Source organism: Dermacentor variabilis, chromosome 6 (genome assembly GCF_050947875.1).
Source record: "Dermacentor variabilis isolate Ectoservices chromosome 6, ASM5094787v1, whole genome shotgun sequence".
NCBI classification, from domain to species: domain Eukaryota; kingdom Metazoa; phylum Arthropoda; class Arachnida; order Ixodida; family Ixodidae; genus Dermacentor; species Dermacentor variabilis.
In genome coordinates this window covers 147,000,915-147,013,966 of record NC_134573.1, presented here as the reverse complement: position 1 = coordinate 147,013,966, position 13,052 = coordinate 147,000,915, and the positions used below count along the sequence as shown (strand labels likewise).

Genomic DNA, 13,052 nt, shown 5'->3' with positions numbered 1-13,052 from the left:
TAAGTATTTCCACATTTTATTTCATAAAACATTACGCGACGATGAATTACCGGATGACTGGGTGACAGCCAGAAACAAAACGCTGCATAAAAGTGGACGGAGAAACAACATTAAGAACTATCGCCCAGCTTCATTAACATCCACAACTTGCAAATTACTCGAACACATCAAACATAATCAAATGCTAAATTTTCTAGATAACCATAATTTTTTCCCCAAATATCAACACGGTTTTAGAAAAGGATTCTCAACGTGTACTCAGCTGGTAGAAACAATCCACGATTTTGCAACATCATTTAGCAATGGCACACAAATTGACGCTATATTTATGGATTTTTCAAAGGCATGTGACAAAGTTTCTCACAAAAAGGTACTCTATATAACTTGCATAATGTTTTCAAAAATCATCAGTTAACTGAAGGGACCGCTGCGTACCTAACCCACAGAAAACAGTTTGTTTCCTTCCGTAACAGCACATATGCATCACTAACGGTGGATGAGTACCCCCGGGTTCGGTGTTAGGGCCACTTTTGTTCCTCCTATATATCAGTGATATTGTACGAGATATTCCAGTTCTTATTAAACTTTACGCCGACGATTGTGTTGTGTACTCAGAAATCAATACCGAATCGGATCAATTATTGCTTAATAGTGCACTTGAGAGGATTGCTTCTTGGTGTCGTGATTGGCAGATGGTGATCCACGTTGAAAAAACAGTTTTCATGAGAATAACACATAAAAAGAAACGTTTTCGCTTTGATTACAGTATTAATAACAGTTTCCTCTCCAGAAGTTAGTAACTGTAAATAGTTAGGGCTGTTAATTTCGAACGATCTCAATTGGAATACTCATTAATTATGTCACTGCAAATGCGAACTGTAAGCTCTCCTTTCACAGGCGAGCACTTAAGCTTGCCTCCCCTTCTAACAACTAACAACTAACAACGCCAAACTAGAACAGGTACAAATAAGAGCCATGCGTTTCATTTATAACACATTTACGAGAACTTCAGTTACAGGGCTTTTAAAAAGGGCTACTCTTTCTTCTCTGGCACAAAGAAATCGTTGATCGTGATTGAAATTCTTATATCAAGTAGTAAAGGGGCGTTACAGATTGACATAACGGAGATCATATCTCTCTCATCCGGCTACGCTACTCGGCAAAGACACAATTTCACTACAACTCCCTTTTCCTCACGTAGCAACTCTTTCAAGTATTCATTCTTCCCGCGCACAATAGCGGACTGGAACCAGCTAAAGAATAACGTCGTCTCTGCGCCAACATTACATTCTTTCTTATCATGTTTACAGTGACACTATTTATCATGTTCCAGTGATAGTGTTTCAGTTCTTTGGTGTAGCCTCGTGTGTGCGCAACCTGTGTGCTTTGCATTTATTTATATAATAGTTCTTTCCCTTATTATTAACCTGTACATTTCACAACACGTGCCGTTGCATTAATTTTGTACCACCCTGCTACAATCACCCGATGATGATTGCAGTATTTATAAAATAAAATAAAAATACGAAGCTTATACAAAGCTTATACATATGGCACAAGCGAAACAGAAACATGTTTCGGGCGGACTTTACTCATTAATGAGTAAATTAAGTAATCGTAATATTAAATATTAAATCAAGTAATAGCGCCGCATACTGCTCTGGCTAGAAAATGGTGGATGTAATGGAAAGGCACGTTACTGCACCGTCGTACTTCTAGTTTCAGAAGAAGCTTCGGCAAAGAGCAGCTGTGACCGAAGCGTTCATACCGGCCTTGTATTGCCGGAATGGATTATTAGGCCTTGAGCTTGCCGACTGCGCTGCCGCATGCAGCGGCGTACACATTTATACTGCTACTACTAGTACTACTACTACTACTACTACTACTACTACTACTACTACTACTACTACTACTACTACTACTGCTACTACTACTACTACTACTACTACTACTACTACTACTACTACTACTACTAATAATAATAATAATAATAATAATAATAATAATAATAATAATGCCTTTATTTTCCATCCCAAGGATGTGGGAGGCAGTGAGAAAGATTTGTGCTCGTATACCTCGCGTTATAAGTGGAGGTGGCCGCAACTTCTTTGCAGGTGTTTTTGACATCTTTCTGCTTTTCTTTTATGAAAATGTAGTGTCGATGAAAAGTTTTGGTAGTTGAAAGGGAAATCTCTCGCTGCGGCCTCTGGCAGAAGCGAAATGGAAAAAGGCTTCGGGGGGGGGGGGGGGGGGGGGGGGGGGGGGGGGTGACGCGACTTGTTAATGGAGAATATACTAAAGAAAATACGGGTGTCAGAGATGAAATGCGAGATAGCGCCGCAGACTGCTCTGGCTAGACAAGGGTGGACGTAACGGAAATGCGAAATCATTCAGTGATTCAGTGATTGTTGGTGCAATTAAAGAAAAAAGAATGTCTGCGAGCACAAGCGCGTCGCTTCGGCAGAGAACTCTGAACCAAAGACTCGTCTTTTCAGTCCTCCGCTGAGCCTTCCAGTGTTCAAAAATAAAACAATTAAAGCGATTCGCGAAAGCTTTTTTTCTGTTTTCTTTGTTTTGTTTTCGCTAACTTCATCAACCAGGGTTAACGCGTAGAAACACAACGAGAGCCGAATGGGGACAAGGTGGAACGCCAAACAGTGACTGTCATGTCAGGCTGACTATATGTAAGGGCCAGAATTTCGATTCACAACTGTTGCTTCCATCCTTGTTCCGAATTCGCGCTCTTTCTTCGCTGCCAAGCAACACCTTTTATCCGCTGCACTGTGCTGTGTTGTGTTATGTGCAGCCGTGAATGAGTTGCAGCTCAGTTATTTGAAGCATACGTATTCAGTGACTGCTCCGCGTTTACACGGACACACGCTGCACTCCACTATCACCTCTCAGATGGCCAATAAGTGGCTACTTTTCAGTGGTTACATGGAGAAAACGACGGGTCTCGCCACCGCCGTTGCTGCTATTGCCGCGGCTGCAATCGTGTTTTGGCTGCTAAAACGCCGCCGCAGACTCAGGTTGTTCAAGGATCTCGGCGTACCAGGGCCAGAGCCGGACTTCATCTGGGGAAATCTGAAGGAGACGGACAACAGGCGTATTGCGGTGTGTGAAATGCATGCACCATGCAACATTCTTATAGCTTAGTGATTATCTCTAGGATCCGTGTATAGTGGACTTGCGTTTCCTGTGCCATTAACACAGTGTGTGTATATAGGTTAGCTCAATTGTTTACACTTTCAAAGCTTGAAGTGTACCCGTCCGTGCCGGATGGAAACTCGGTCGAGTTCTTTGGAGATTATAAACAGTTATGCAGCGCTAAAGAAAGAAACTGCAGCGTGGAATACTGTGAAATTATCCATTTTGAAGGAAGCAATTTGAGGCACTAAAGTGGGGGTACCAATCGCCAAAAACGGGCTCTTGACGCCTCAGTTTAGACACCACACGGGTCGAAACAGGCACTAGAAATTGTTTACAAACAGCGACTCGTTTTCCGTATTGAATGTTTAGTGCCGATCTTCATGTTAAGAAACCTGAAGTAGCATTCACTTGTGAGGTAGCCTTATTGTGCACGCCATCGTTTTCCTTGGCTGTGCAGGGCGCACAAGAGGCCGCTTTTTTTTTCTTTTTTGTAAACCCACATATTATAACACATATTTAACACATCAGTTCTAGCACTGTGAGCTGGTGGTGTATGTTTTATAGGCAAACGTTCCTGCTTACATTCTCCTCAAGCTGAGCATGCATAAAAATACAAAGTATAAGCCAGGAAAGCGGCTAAGCGGTTAATGACACAAGCTAAATTTTGTGTCTAATCCATTAAGGTCAACAAAGATTCCCATAAAGAAGAAGCATTGAACACTGTACGTAAGGTTTAAAAACCTATCACAGTAACACATGGTTGTCATCTCTAGGTTTTGAACTTCAATATTGTGCCTCTACTCACTCGAAATAAGCTTTTATGGGTAGAAAACAAGCGCTCAATTTCGACAGAAGTGAATGGTGCGTTTCTGTATTCACGTAATTTTGAGGGTGTCAGGCTCCTTGGAATTCCGACATGTTTGAACCTCGGAAATTACTTTCAGAGGAAAAAAATATGTTTCTTGTGTAACACAGACAGAAACGTCGCACAAACGTTTTGAAAATCTTTGCAATACACAGGAGATGCATTAAAGTGGTTTTATGAGGCGGTAGCTGCGTCAGGCCTCGTCTACTGTTCACGAGAACGCTAGACGAGGCTTGCCGAGAGCTTGAAGCAGGTGGGGAACGATCCCACGTGCTCGCAACGCATGCACAATGCGAAGACGTGGGATCGTTCTCCACTTCATCCACTCTCAGTGCCATTAATTTATAATTTTCTTTAGTTCATTTAGCAAGTATAAATTCCCCTATGTTGCCCTTGTTGTCTTTGTTTGTTGGCTTCTCATGATAGGATTAATAAAAATCGGGCCCCTCGTTTAACCGCCTTTCTTCTCGTTCTTGCAGCAGTGTGTTATGCTCTCCTTATGCACTTAGACACTTTCAGGGTTGACAACGGCACTTTTACCTGCTGAAATGTTGTCTTCGCAACCATTCTTATTTTGTTCTGTGGCGTCGTTGGTTATTAATACCCCACTTTCACACTTGCTTCATAGTTGAAGAATTGCTGTGCTGATGGTGCTTCAACGTAAAATTAAGCACCTATTTCCTGCTCAAGGAATTATTTTTCTAAACGGGCACATGGGAGTCTGCGCGCATCCTTCTTATAAGCACCGAGTAATTTTCACGTCTAACAATCTGTCTCACAGAACTATTCTTTAACTGTGTGCGTGAAAGAGAAATAATGACCTTTTAGACGCGTCAGACGTTTCCTTCCTCATTGATCCTTGTGGCACACTGTAGCAAATCATTAAATAACACTTAGCCCAACACAACGTATTGCACACTCTAAGCAAAGGTCGATACATTATTTCATGTTGTAAGCGTGGTGCAGCTGAGAGGATAAATGACGTACAAATGCTTCGTTTCTCCAGGCTTACGTGCAATGGAGAAAGCAGTATGGCAAGCTGTTCGGCGTCTACGTCGGTAGTGAGCCTTTCTTGGTTATCACTGACCCACAAATGGCTCACGAGTGCTTTGTCAAGCAAGCGGCCATATTTCAGGACAGACCTACGGTGTTTGTGGATGCGGAGCCTTTCAAAAGCAGCCTTTTTCAGCTTGGCGGTAAGCTTAACTATCTGTAATGTCAGTAGGTTAGAAATTGTTAAATAAACTGCGCAAATGCAAATAATTCATTTGCAAGTTTTGCCGAAGTCACGTGGCTTTGACGTTGGCTGGGTATATAAAGCGCGCACATTCTATTTATAAGACCACCAGAGTAAAAGCAAGAAGGTAATGGCATGGTATCTATAACAGCGCCGGACGCAATTGAGCCAGCGATAGCTGCCATTAGTGACCTCGTATAACTCGCACGCTCTGTTATCTGCTCCCGCATTTTATGCAAGTCATGCAAGCATGCCAACTAATTCTTGCGTGAAAGAAAATCATGTTTCGCAGTAGGAGCTATTTATCGACTGGTTTGTTCACTCCTTAACGAACTGGTTCTTAGTGGGCACGTATCGTGAACATGATAACGCGATTACTTATTAGCATAAAAATGTATTTCGGTAATCACTAACATTTCGCTGTGCCTAAAGCATTTAAGACACGTGCATGTAAATAATAATGAAGGAAGGAAAAAGTTCGAACGCTGCGTGACGCCATTCCCTTTGCTCTGTGTCGGCCCAACACGTGACCTCTTGCGTCGCGCTCACGGAGGAAGAATCGAATTTTGCCGACGTAGACGAACTTCGTTCTTCCTCCATGCGAATGGATATCAAAAAAGAAAAAAAAAACCTGGGAGTACTAAAACCTACCGCGCGCTCCAACGTTTTCACCACGTGTTCGGACGACACCCTTGGCTTCAATACCGTTGCGTGATACTCCCTCCTAACTTTTTCCTTTCTCCATCTAAAGAATACTATCATTTTTTTGCGAAAGACTAAAAGCAGCCACCATTACAGAATAAATTAATTATTTAGCACAGTATCGCTCACAGTCTTATACGACTAAAATGAAAGCTTTTTTTGCAAGTTAGTGGTAGCTCTGCAAGCTGACCTTGCAAAAATGAAGAACATACAGGGTTCATTATAAAAGTCATGCGCATGATTTTATTATGACGCGGCTATCCATGGCTGCGCGTAAAAACCGGTCGGGAAATGTGGCGAGGGTTCTACTCTACACATGTCCACATTTGTGGTACATGGGATAGTGACCGAGGATCTGCAAACGCCCAAAGTCTGCACGAAGCTTGTGCCGAAGGTGTTTACGGAAGATCAGAAAGAACTTCGAGTTTTGTGCTGTCAAAAATTGTTGGATTTCATTCAAAATGAGCCTAACTTTATTGACGCTGTCTTATACCGAAGGCGAATCCTGGATGTTCGAGTGCGACCCAGAATTGAAAAAGCACAGCAGCGAGTAGCACGCGAAATCATCCCCCCTCCCCCTCAAGAAAGCGCTAATGAGCAAGTCTTGCATCAAAACGATGCTCACTGTCTTTTTTGACGCCCGAGGAATCGCCCATTTTGAGTTTGTGCCACAGGGTGAAACTGTCAACTCAACCTTTTACTTGGAGGTGCTCAAGAGATTGAAACGCAAGGTCGCGCGCGTGAGGATTGGCATCAAAGACACGGTCAAGCTTCACCATGACAATGCCCCTGCAGCCACACGTCCTTCATCGTTACCAACTTCCGGGCCCGTAGCAACACCCCGGTGGTCCCTCATCCCCCTTACAGTCCCGACTTGGCACCGCGCGACTTTTTTTGTTTTTTTGTTTTCTCCGACTGAAGAGCGCGCTGAAAGGAAAGCACTGGGAGACAAAAACATGTCCAAAACATCCAAAAGAATGTTACAACGTTCCTGAGAGACATTCCCGTCGAGGTCTTTCAGGGTGCCTTCCAGGCGTGGCAGACACGTCTCCACTAGTGTATTGAAGCAGGGGGAGAGTATATTGAAGAATTTGAATCATTTGTACAGGTACGGTCAATAAACCTATTTTTCCCAGAAAATGCGCATTACTTTCTTAATGTACGCTGTATACCGTATTTCTATATGACGTTCACTTTATAACATATTTTCTGTCGGTGTTTACAGGCAACGCATGGAAGTACGTGCGGGCAAGGTTGAACTACGGCTTCAGTTCGGGCATGATCAAGGATCTCTCTCAAATAGCAAACTTATGTGCCACTAGATTTGTAGAGAGGATATCTTCGATATGCCTGAGAAGCGGATACGTGGAAGTATTTCACCGTGGATTGGATTATTCCTTCGAATTCATCATGAACTCGGTGCTGGCACAACAGGTGCGTTTACCCCGTTGTATTGTTCTACCGTTGTTTTTTTTTTACTTTTTTATCCTTTTCTTTCTCTCACCTATCGCATCCCTTTGCCCTCCCAAAGTACAAGGTAGCCAACCGGAGATAATCTCTGGTCAACCTTTCTGTCTTTTGTTTGCATTTGTCTCTCTCTCTCTCTACCGTTGTGACAGTAAGGAGTGCCTGGCGGACTATATTGATTATATTGAACAGACTGAGAACTATATTGATTATAATAAACCGAACTAAGCAACGCGGTGCCTACAAACCATTATATTCTTTTTATTTTCCCATCCGTGTTGAGAGAAAAAAACGCTTTTGTCCTTTGTCTCCGTGTCCATGTATATAAAGTTTAAACCCGGCAACGTTTGCTTCAGCAATACAGTTCTCGTATGCACGTAAATAACAAAACTACAGTGATTACAATAATTCACGCTTATCGCATTTGTTTCGAAGGCCTCTGATAAAAGATACGCGCACTTTGTCACAACTTCGTGAAAGAGTGACACCGGTTTAGTTCACGCTTAGGTGCATGAGCCTATAGCTGGAGTAGGACACGTCGTTCCCTAGGTCAGCATTGAGCGAGAAGCAAGCTTTACGATGAAGAGACATACAATTTGTTTTTTTCTTTGTGTTGCCTGCCTTGACAGGTATCGCATTAGCGCACGAAGTCAAGGCTACACGGCAGTACTCATTACTCCACGCCTTGCTGGCAGCAGACGATTAGTGGCCATGCCATTCCCATCGTAATATTTGCTTCGACATATCATAAGGGCGCTCCCTTCACGTCTATGCGAAGTTCGTTCTAAAGGCATCCGCCAATGTGTGAGTGTGAGCTCACCTAGCTAAGTTTTTGCCTATCATCCACACATACACTTTTATGAACTTGACGATGCAGCCAGTGTCGACAGGTTTTCAACTTTGTTCAATTTTTTTTCTTGACGCGAATACAGTGACAGGTAGATAACATGACAGCACATATTGCCGCCATTTATGCAAAGTGACGCCGCACAAGATCACACTTCCCATCTGCAATTCTTAGCACTAACGTTTGTTATGTATCCAGTAGCAACATGTTGAATTTCTGCTTCTTCCCGTAAGAGAAATAACTTCTGAAAGAAGCTCTCCAGGCTGGGGTAGAAGATAAGTTCAAAGCGATTCATCATGCAAAAAAGAAGTGAGGCGTGCAGAGAGGACACAAGAGTAGAGAAGTGGACAACACGACGCGTGTTGTCCACTTCTCTACTCTTGTCAACACGTGTTCTCCACTTCTCTACTCTTGTGTCCTGTCTGCACGCCTCACTTCTTTTTTGCATAATGAATCCTTACCAACTAGCTCAGCTTTCTGTCATTCTAAGGTTCAAAACGAGCTGTCACCAGTATCGGCTGCTAGCAAATGGGTAATACGGTCTTGGCATTCGTTCAAGGAAATTCATGCCAACGCTCAGTGAAAGTTGTAAACATTTGAGAAAGAAATTAAATAATTATCTTCATTCTTTCCCAGGTGAGACTCCAAGAAGACTGCAACGAGCCCATTCTGGAGAGCATGAAGCAAGTCATCAAGGACATGGAAAACTCGGCCGTCGAGGTTGCCTTTACGGTTCCTGTTGCACGCGCTCTTCTTACACTGATATATCCGCTAACAAAGCATGCCAGAGCATTCAGAAATGTTATGAATCACGTGCGGCACGCCGTTGAACTGCACCGTTCCGGAAAGCTTCGGAAAGAACCGAGCGTGCTTCGGACGCTTCTGGACGATCAGACAGAAGCTCCCGACGTAGCACAAAAAAAGCCAAACAGGCGAGGCAAATATCTGGACGATCATTACGTATCGTCTAACGCCACAATATTTCTATTGGCTGGCATCGAAACTACTGCTTCCACGCTTTCTTTTCTAATGTATCTCTTGGCCAGGCACCCAAGCGAGCAAGAAAAAGTAGTCAAGGAGATGAATGACGTGCTTCCTTTAGAAGAAGGCGGTGAGTTAAGCTTCGGTCAAATGCATCGCCTGAAAAGAGTCGACATGGTGATCTACGAAGGACTTCGTCTTTACCCACCCGTCCCACTGTACGTAGTAAGGCGTTGCTCTGTGGACACGACTGTTTGTGGACAGTTCATTCCAGCTGGTGTTAACGTGATGGTTACACCATGGCTCATCCATCACGACCCTGACGTTTGGCCGGAGCCGGACTTGTTTCGTCCGGACAGGTTTTCCGAAGAAAACAGCGAAGGTCACCGCAACGGAGCTTACATGCCTTTTGGATTAGGACCTCGGGTGTGCATAGGCCAGAGGATAGCGTTCCTGGCGCTGAAATCTGCGCTCGTTAGACTTCTACGTGATTTTAAGCTGACGCTGCGCGATGAGAGCGCTGGCCCGCCCATGTTATCCGTTCCTAGCCTAACACTCGTTCCAGGAGACGGAGTGACGGTCCGTGTGGAGCGCAGGTTAACGAGGACGGTAGCTTAAATTAGGCAATAAAGCTGTCAAGAGTGCGCGCGTCATTGCTCACACTTGAGAGCGAGACCATCAGCAAGTAATTCGTCAAATGAATGCGTCAGAGGTTATCCATATAGATTTCTTTGTGCGCGTCAACCCATATCACCCTATCAGAAGTGCGTGTCTATGCTGAAAAGAATGAGCGTCTGTGATCACTCACACGTAAGGCTTTTTCGCAGGACATCGTCCAGCGAAAACTTTTGGGATACATGTGGTACATCCAAGGACAGAAGACATCCATGGACACCCATGCCAAGAAGAATAAAAGTTCTGTGGTCATACGCGCCAAAACAACGATCGCATTATGGGGCTATCCCCGTGTGGGGGGGGGGGGGTGCTCTGATTAGTTTCGACCACCTGGGGTTCATTACCGCGCACCCACAGTACGGTACACATTCTTCAAGCTGCTCACCTTGATGATTGTCAGTTGGCCGAATACATTTACGGGTATATTTTCTACATTAGCGACTTTGTCGCTTTAACCAGCTTACTTTGTCGAGCGTTAATTTATTTTCCATAGAGTTAGGGGCACACCTACTAGCCACGGTGCACCAGCGGACATAGCGAGATACAGTTGTGCCTAAAGTTGCGGGTTCAATTCCCGGCTGCATTGGCCAGTTCCCGAAACGAGCAATGTAGCACACCTCGCTCCCCACGAGCTGCTAGTGTTTAGCTCAGACATCCTGTCAAATGCCGGTTCATTGAACATGGAATCACCTGTGATTGTTTACATCCATTCCGATTTGGGCAAATGTCCATCCCGATTTGGGAAAATGGGGTCGTGGGCACTTGGACAGGTTGAAGTAACCCAGTAGGTTTCATACGAGGTGGTTTGCGTCGCTGACAATCGAGACACGTGCGCACGTAATGTTTCACAAAAGTGGCAATCCTTGGCCAGTAATATTTCTCTTTGGCTAGGGTGAGTGTTCGTGTGTAGCCGAGGTAGCCAGATGTCGGTTCACCGTGGCAGGCTTGCGAGAACTCATGAAGTAGAGACGTTGGGACAAGTGGGCGGCTGCTTCCGTTTGAAGAGAACTTCTTCTTGTAGAGAACATCATTACGGAAGCAGAATGATGGCAAGCTTCTTGCAAATGTTTCTGGCGCGCTTGTAATCCGGCCTTCTAAAGAATCAATTAGCTGAATCAATTCGCTGTCTTCCCGCTGCTGACGAGCAATGGTGGCCCTGTCTAGAACTCCTATAAAAGCCATGGCTTCGTCATCTTCTGTGATTTCCCGTTCAATCGGTGACCTTGAAAGGCAGTCGGCGTCGGAGTGCTGCCGTCCGGAGTTGTACACCACTGTCCTATCGAATTCTTGAAGCCTTAGGCTCAAACGCGCTAGTCGACCGGACAGATCCTTCAAGTTCGTTAGCCAGCAAAGTGAGTGATGATCGGTGGCAACACTGAAGGAACAGCCATAGAGATATGGGCGAAACTTCATAACTGCCCATACCACCGCAAGGCATTCCTTTTCTGTGGTCGAGTAACTAGATGCAGCACGTGAGAGCCTTCTGCTTGCGTATGCAATGACTTTCTCGGCTGAGTCTTTCCAGTGCACCAGCACAGCGCCTAGACCTACGTTGCTAGCGACCGTATGTATCATGGTACGAACATCCTCGTCAAAGTGAGACAGTACAGTAGGTGTTTGCAGGAGCTGTCAGAGATCATTAAACGCTGCTCCTTCTTCTTCGCCCCATACGAAGACAACGTGTTCTCTTGTAAGGCGCGTTAACGGTGAAGCTATATGTGAAAAATTGGCAATAAAGCTTCGGTAATTCGCACAGAAACCTAGGAAGCGCCTCATTGCCTTCTTGTCCGTTGGCGCTGCAAACTTTGCGAAGGCCGTGATCTTGTCGGGGTCAGGGCGGACGTCTTGACGACTCGGAAAATGACCTATGAACTGGAGTTCCTCGAAACCAAAGTGATACACGTCTGCTTTCAGTGTTAAGCCGGCGGACCGTATCGTTTGTAGAACCGCAAGCAGCCGTCTCAGCTGTTCCTCAAACGTGTACGATGAAACTATGACGTCGTCGAGGTATAAAAGGCACGTCTGCCACTTCAGGCCTGACAGAACTGTATCCATGAGTCGCCGAAAAGTTGCTGGAGCTGAGCATAAGCCAAAAGGCATGACCTTGAATTCGTAAAGCCCATAAGGTGTTACGAAAGCACTCTTTTCTCTGTCTCTCATCAACCTTGATTTGCCAATAGCCATTATTTAGGTCCATCGACGAGAAGTAGCGGGCATGCCTCAGCCTGTCGAAAGAATCCTCCATACGCAGTAATGGGGATACGTCTTTCTTTGTCACCCGGTTCAGCTTACGGTAGTCAGCATAAAAACGTAGACTGCTGTCTTTCTTTTTGACCATCACTACGGGCGATGCCCACGGGCTTTTTGATGGTCGAATAACGTCGTCATCGAGCACTCTCACCTCGTGCTCGTCTACCTGAATCTTCTACGCAATAGCTGACCTGTAGTGGGTGGCACTCGTAAGACCAACCTCCATGCCCTCCAGTCTGTGCAAACTCAAGTTCTGCGAATATATCTTGGGCTTCCTTGGTGTGCATCCACGGCAGCAACAATAGCAATCGCGCATGACCCCACACATAAATACGTATATTAAAGTCGACGCTTTAAGGATGCACATCAGGCACTTCGCCCGACTTCCATCGCACCATCTCGCCTCCGTTCCTACCATTAAACCCCGTTCAGGGTTTAGCAGGATTATTGCCGCCAACTATGAAACTTTATAACCTCAAACTTCACGCCTGCAGCAGGGTCATCTCCACCGCTGTGGTGCCTGCATCCACTCCAGGCCCTTCTTGTCATTCCCGGCACCAAAAAGAAAACGGTGATGTCATGTTTCGCCCTCAAACAAGCCGTGCTTTCATTCCTATAAGAGAAGCACAGGGAACGCATCCACGTTTATACGAACGGTTCCGTCTCCTCCGAAAGTTCAGCTGGAGCAATGATAATTAACGCAAAATCTGTCACCATCAAATTCAAGACGTCTCACATTATGCCATCGACAGCTGCAGAACTGGCAGTTATCGGTGCTGCTCCGTAGTTCATTGGCCACAAATTATCAGAGTCATAGTCCATCTTTTCTGACTCGAAGGCCGCTGTGACGTGAAATTAGTCGCAGACATCTGACTACT

At 45.0% G+C, this 13,052-nt stretch overlaps 1 protein-coding gene across 1 annotated transcript; it reads left to right on the top strand.

Annotated features, from left to right (window-relative positions):
* Positions 1–2,871: 2,871 nt before the first annotated feature.
* LOC142585425 (cytochrome P450 3A6-like) lies at positions 2,872–12,076 on the top strand. Its single transcript, XM_075696184.1, has 4 exons — positions 2,872–3,114; positions 5,022–5,211; positions 7,180–7,388; positions 8,905–12,076. The coding sequence occupies exons 1-4, from the start codon at positions 2,905–2,907 to the stop codon at positions 9,865–9,867; spliced, it is 1,572 nt and encodes a 523-aa protein (XP_075552299.1). The 5' UTR covers positions 2,872–2,904; the 3' UTR covers positions 9,868–12,076.
* Positions 12,077–13,052: the final 976 nt, after the last annotated feature.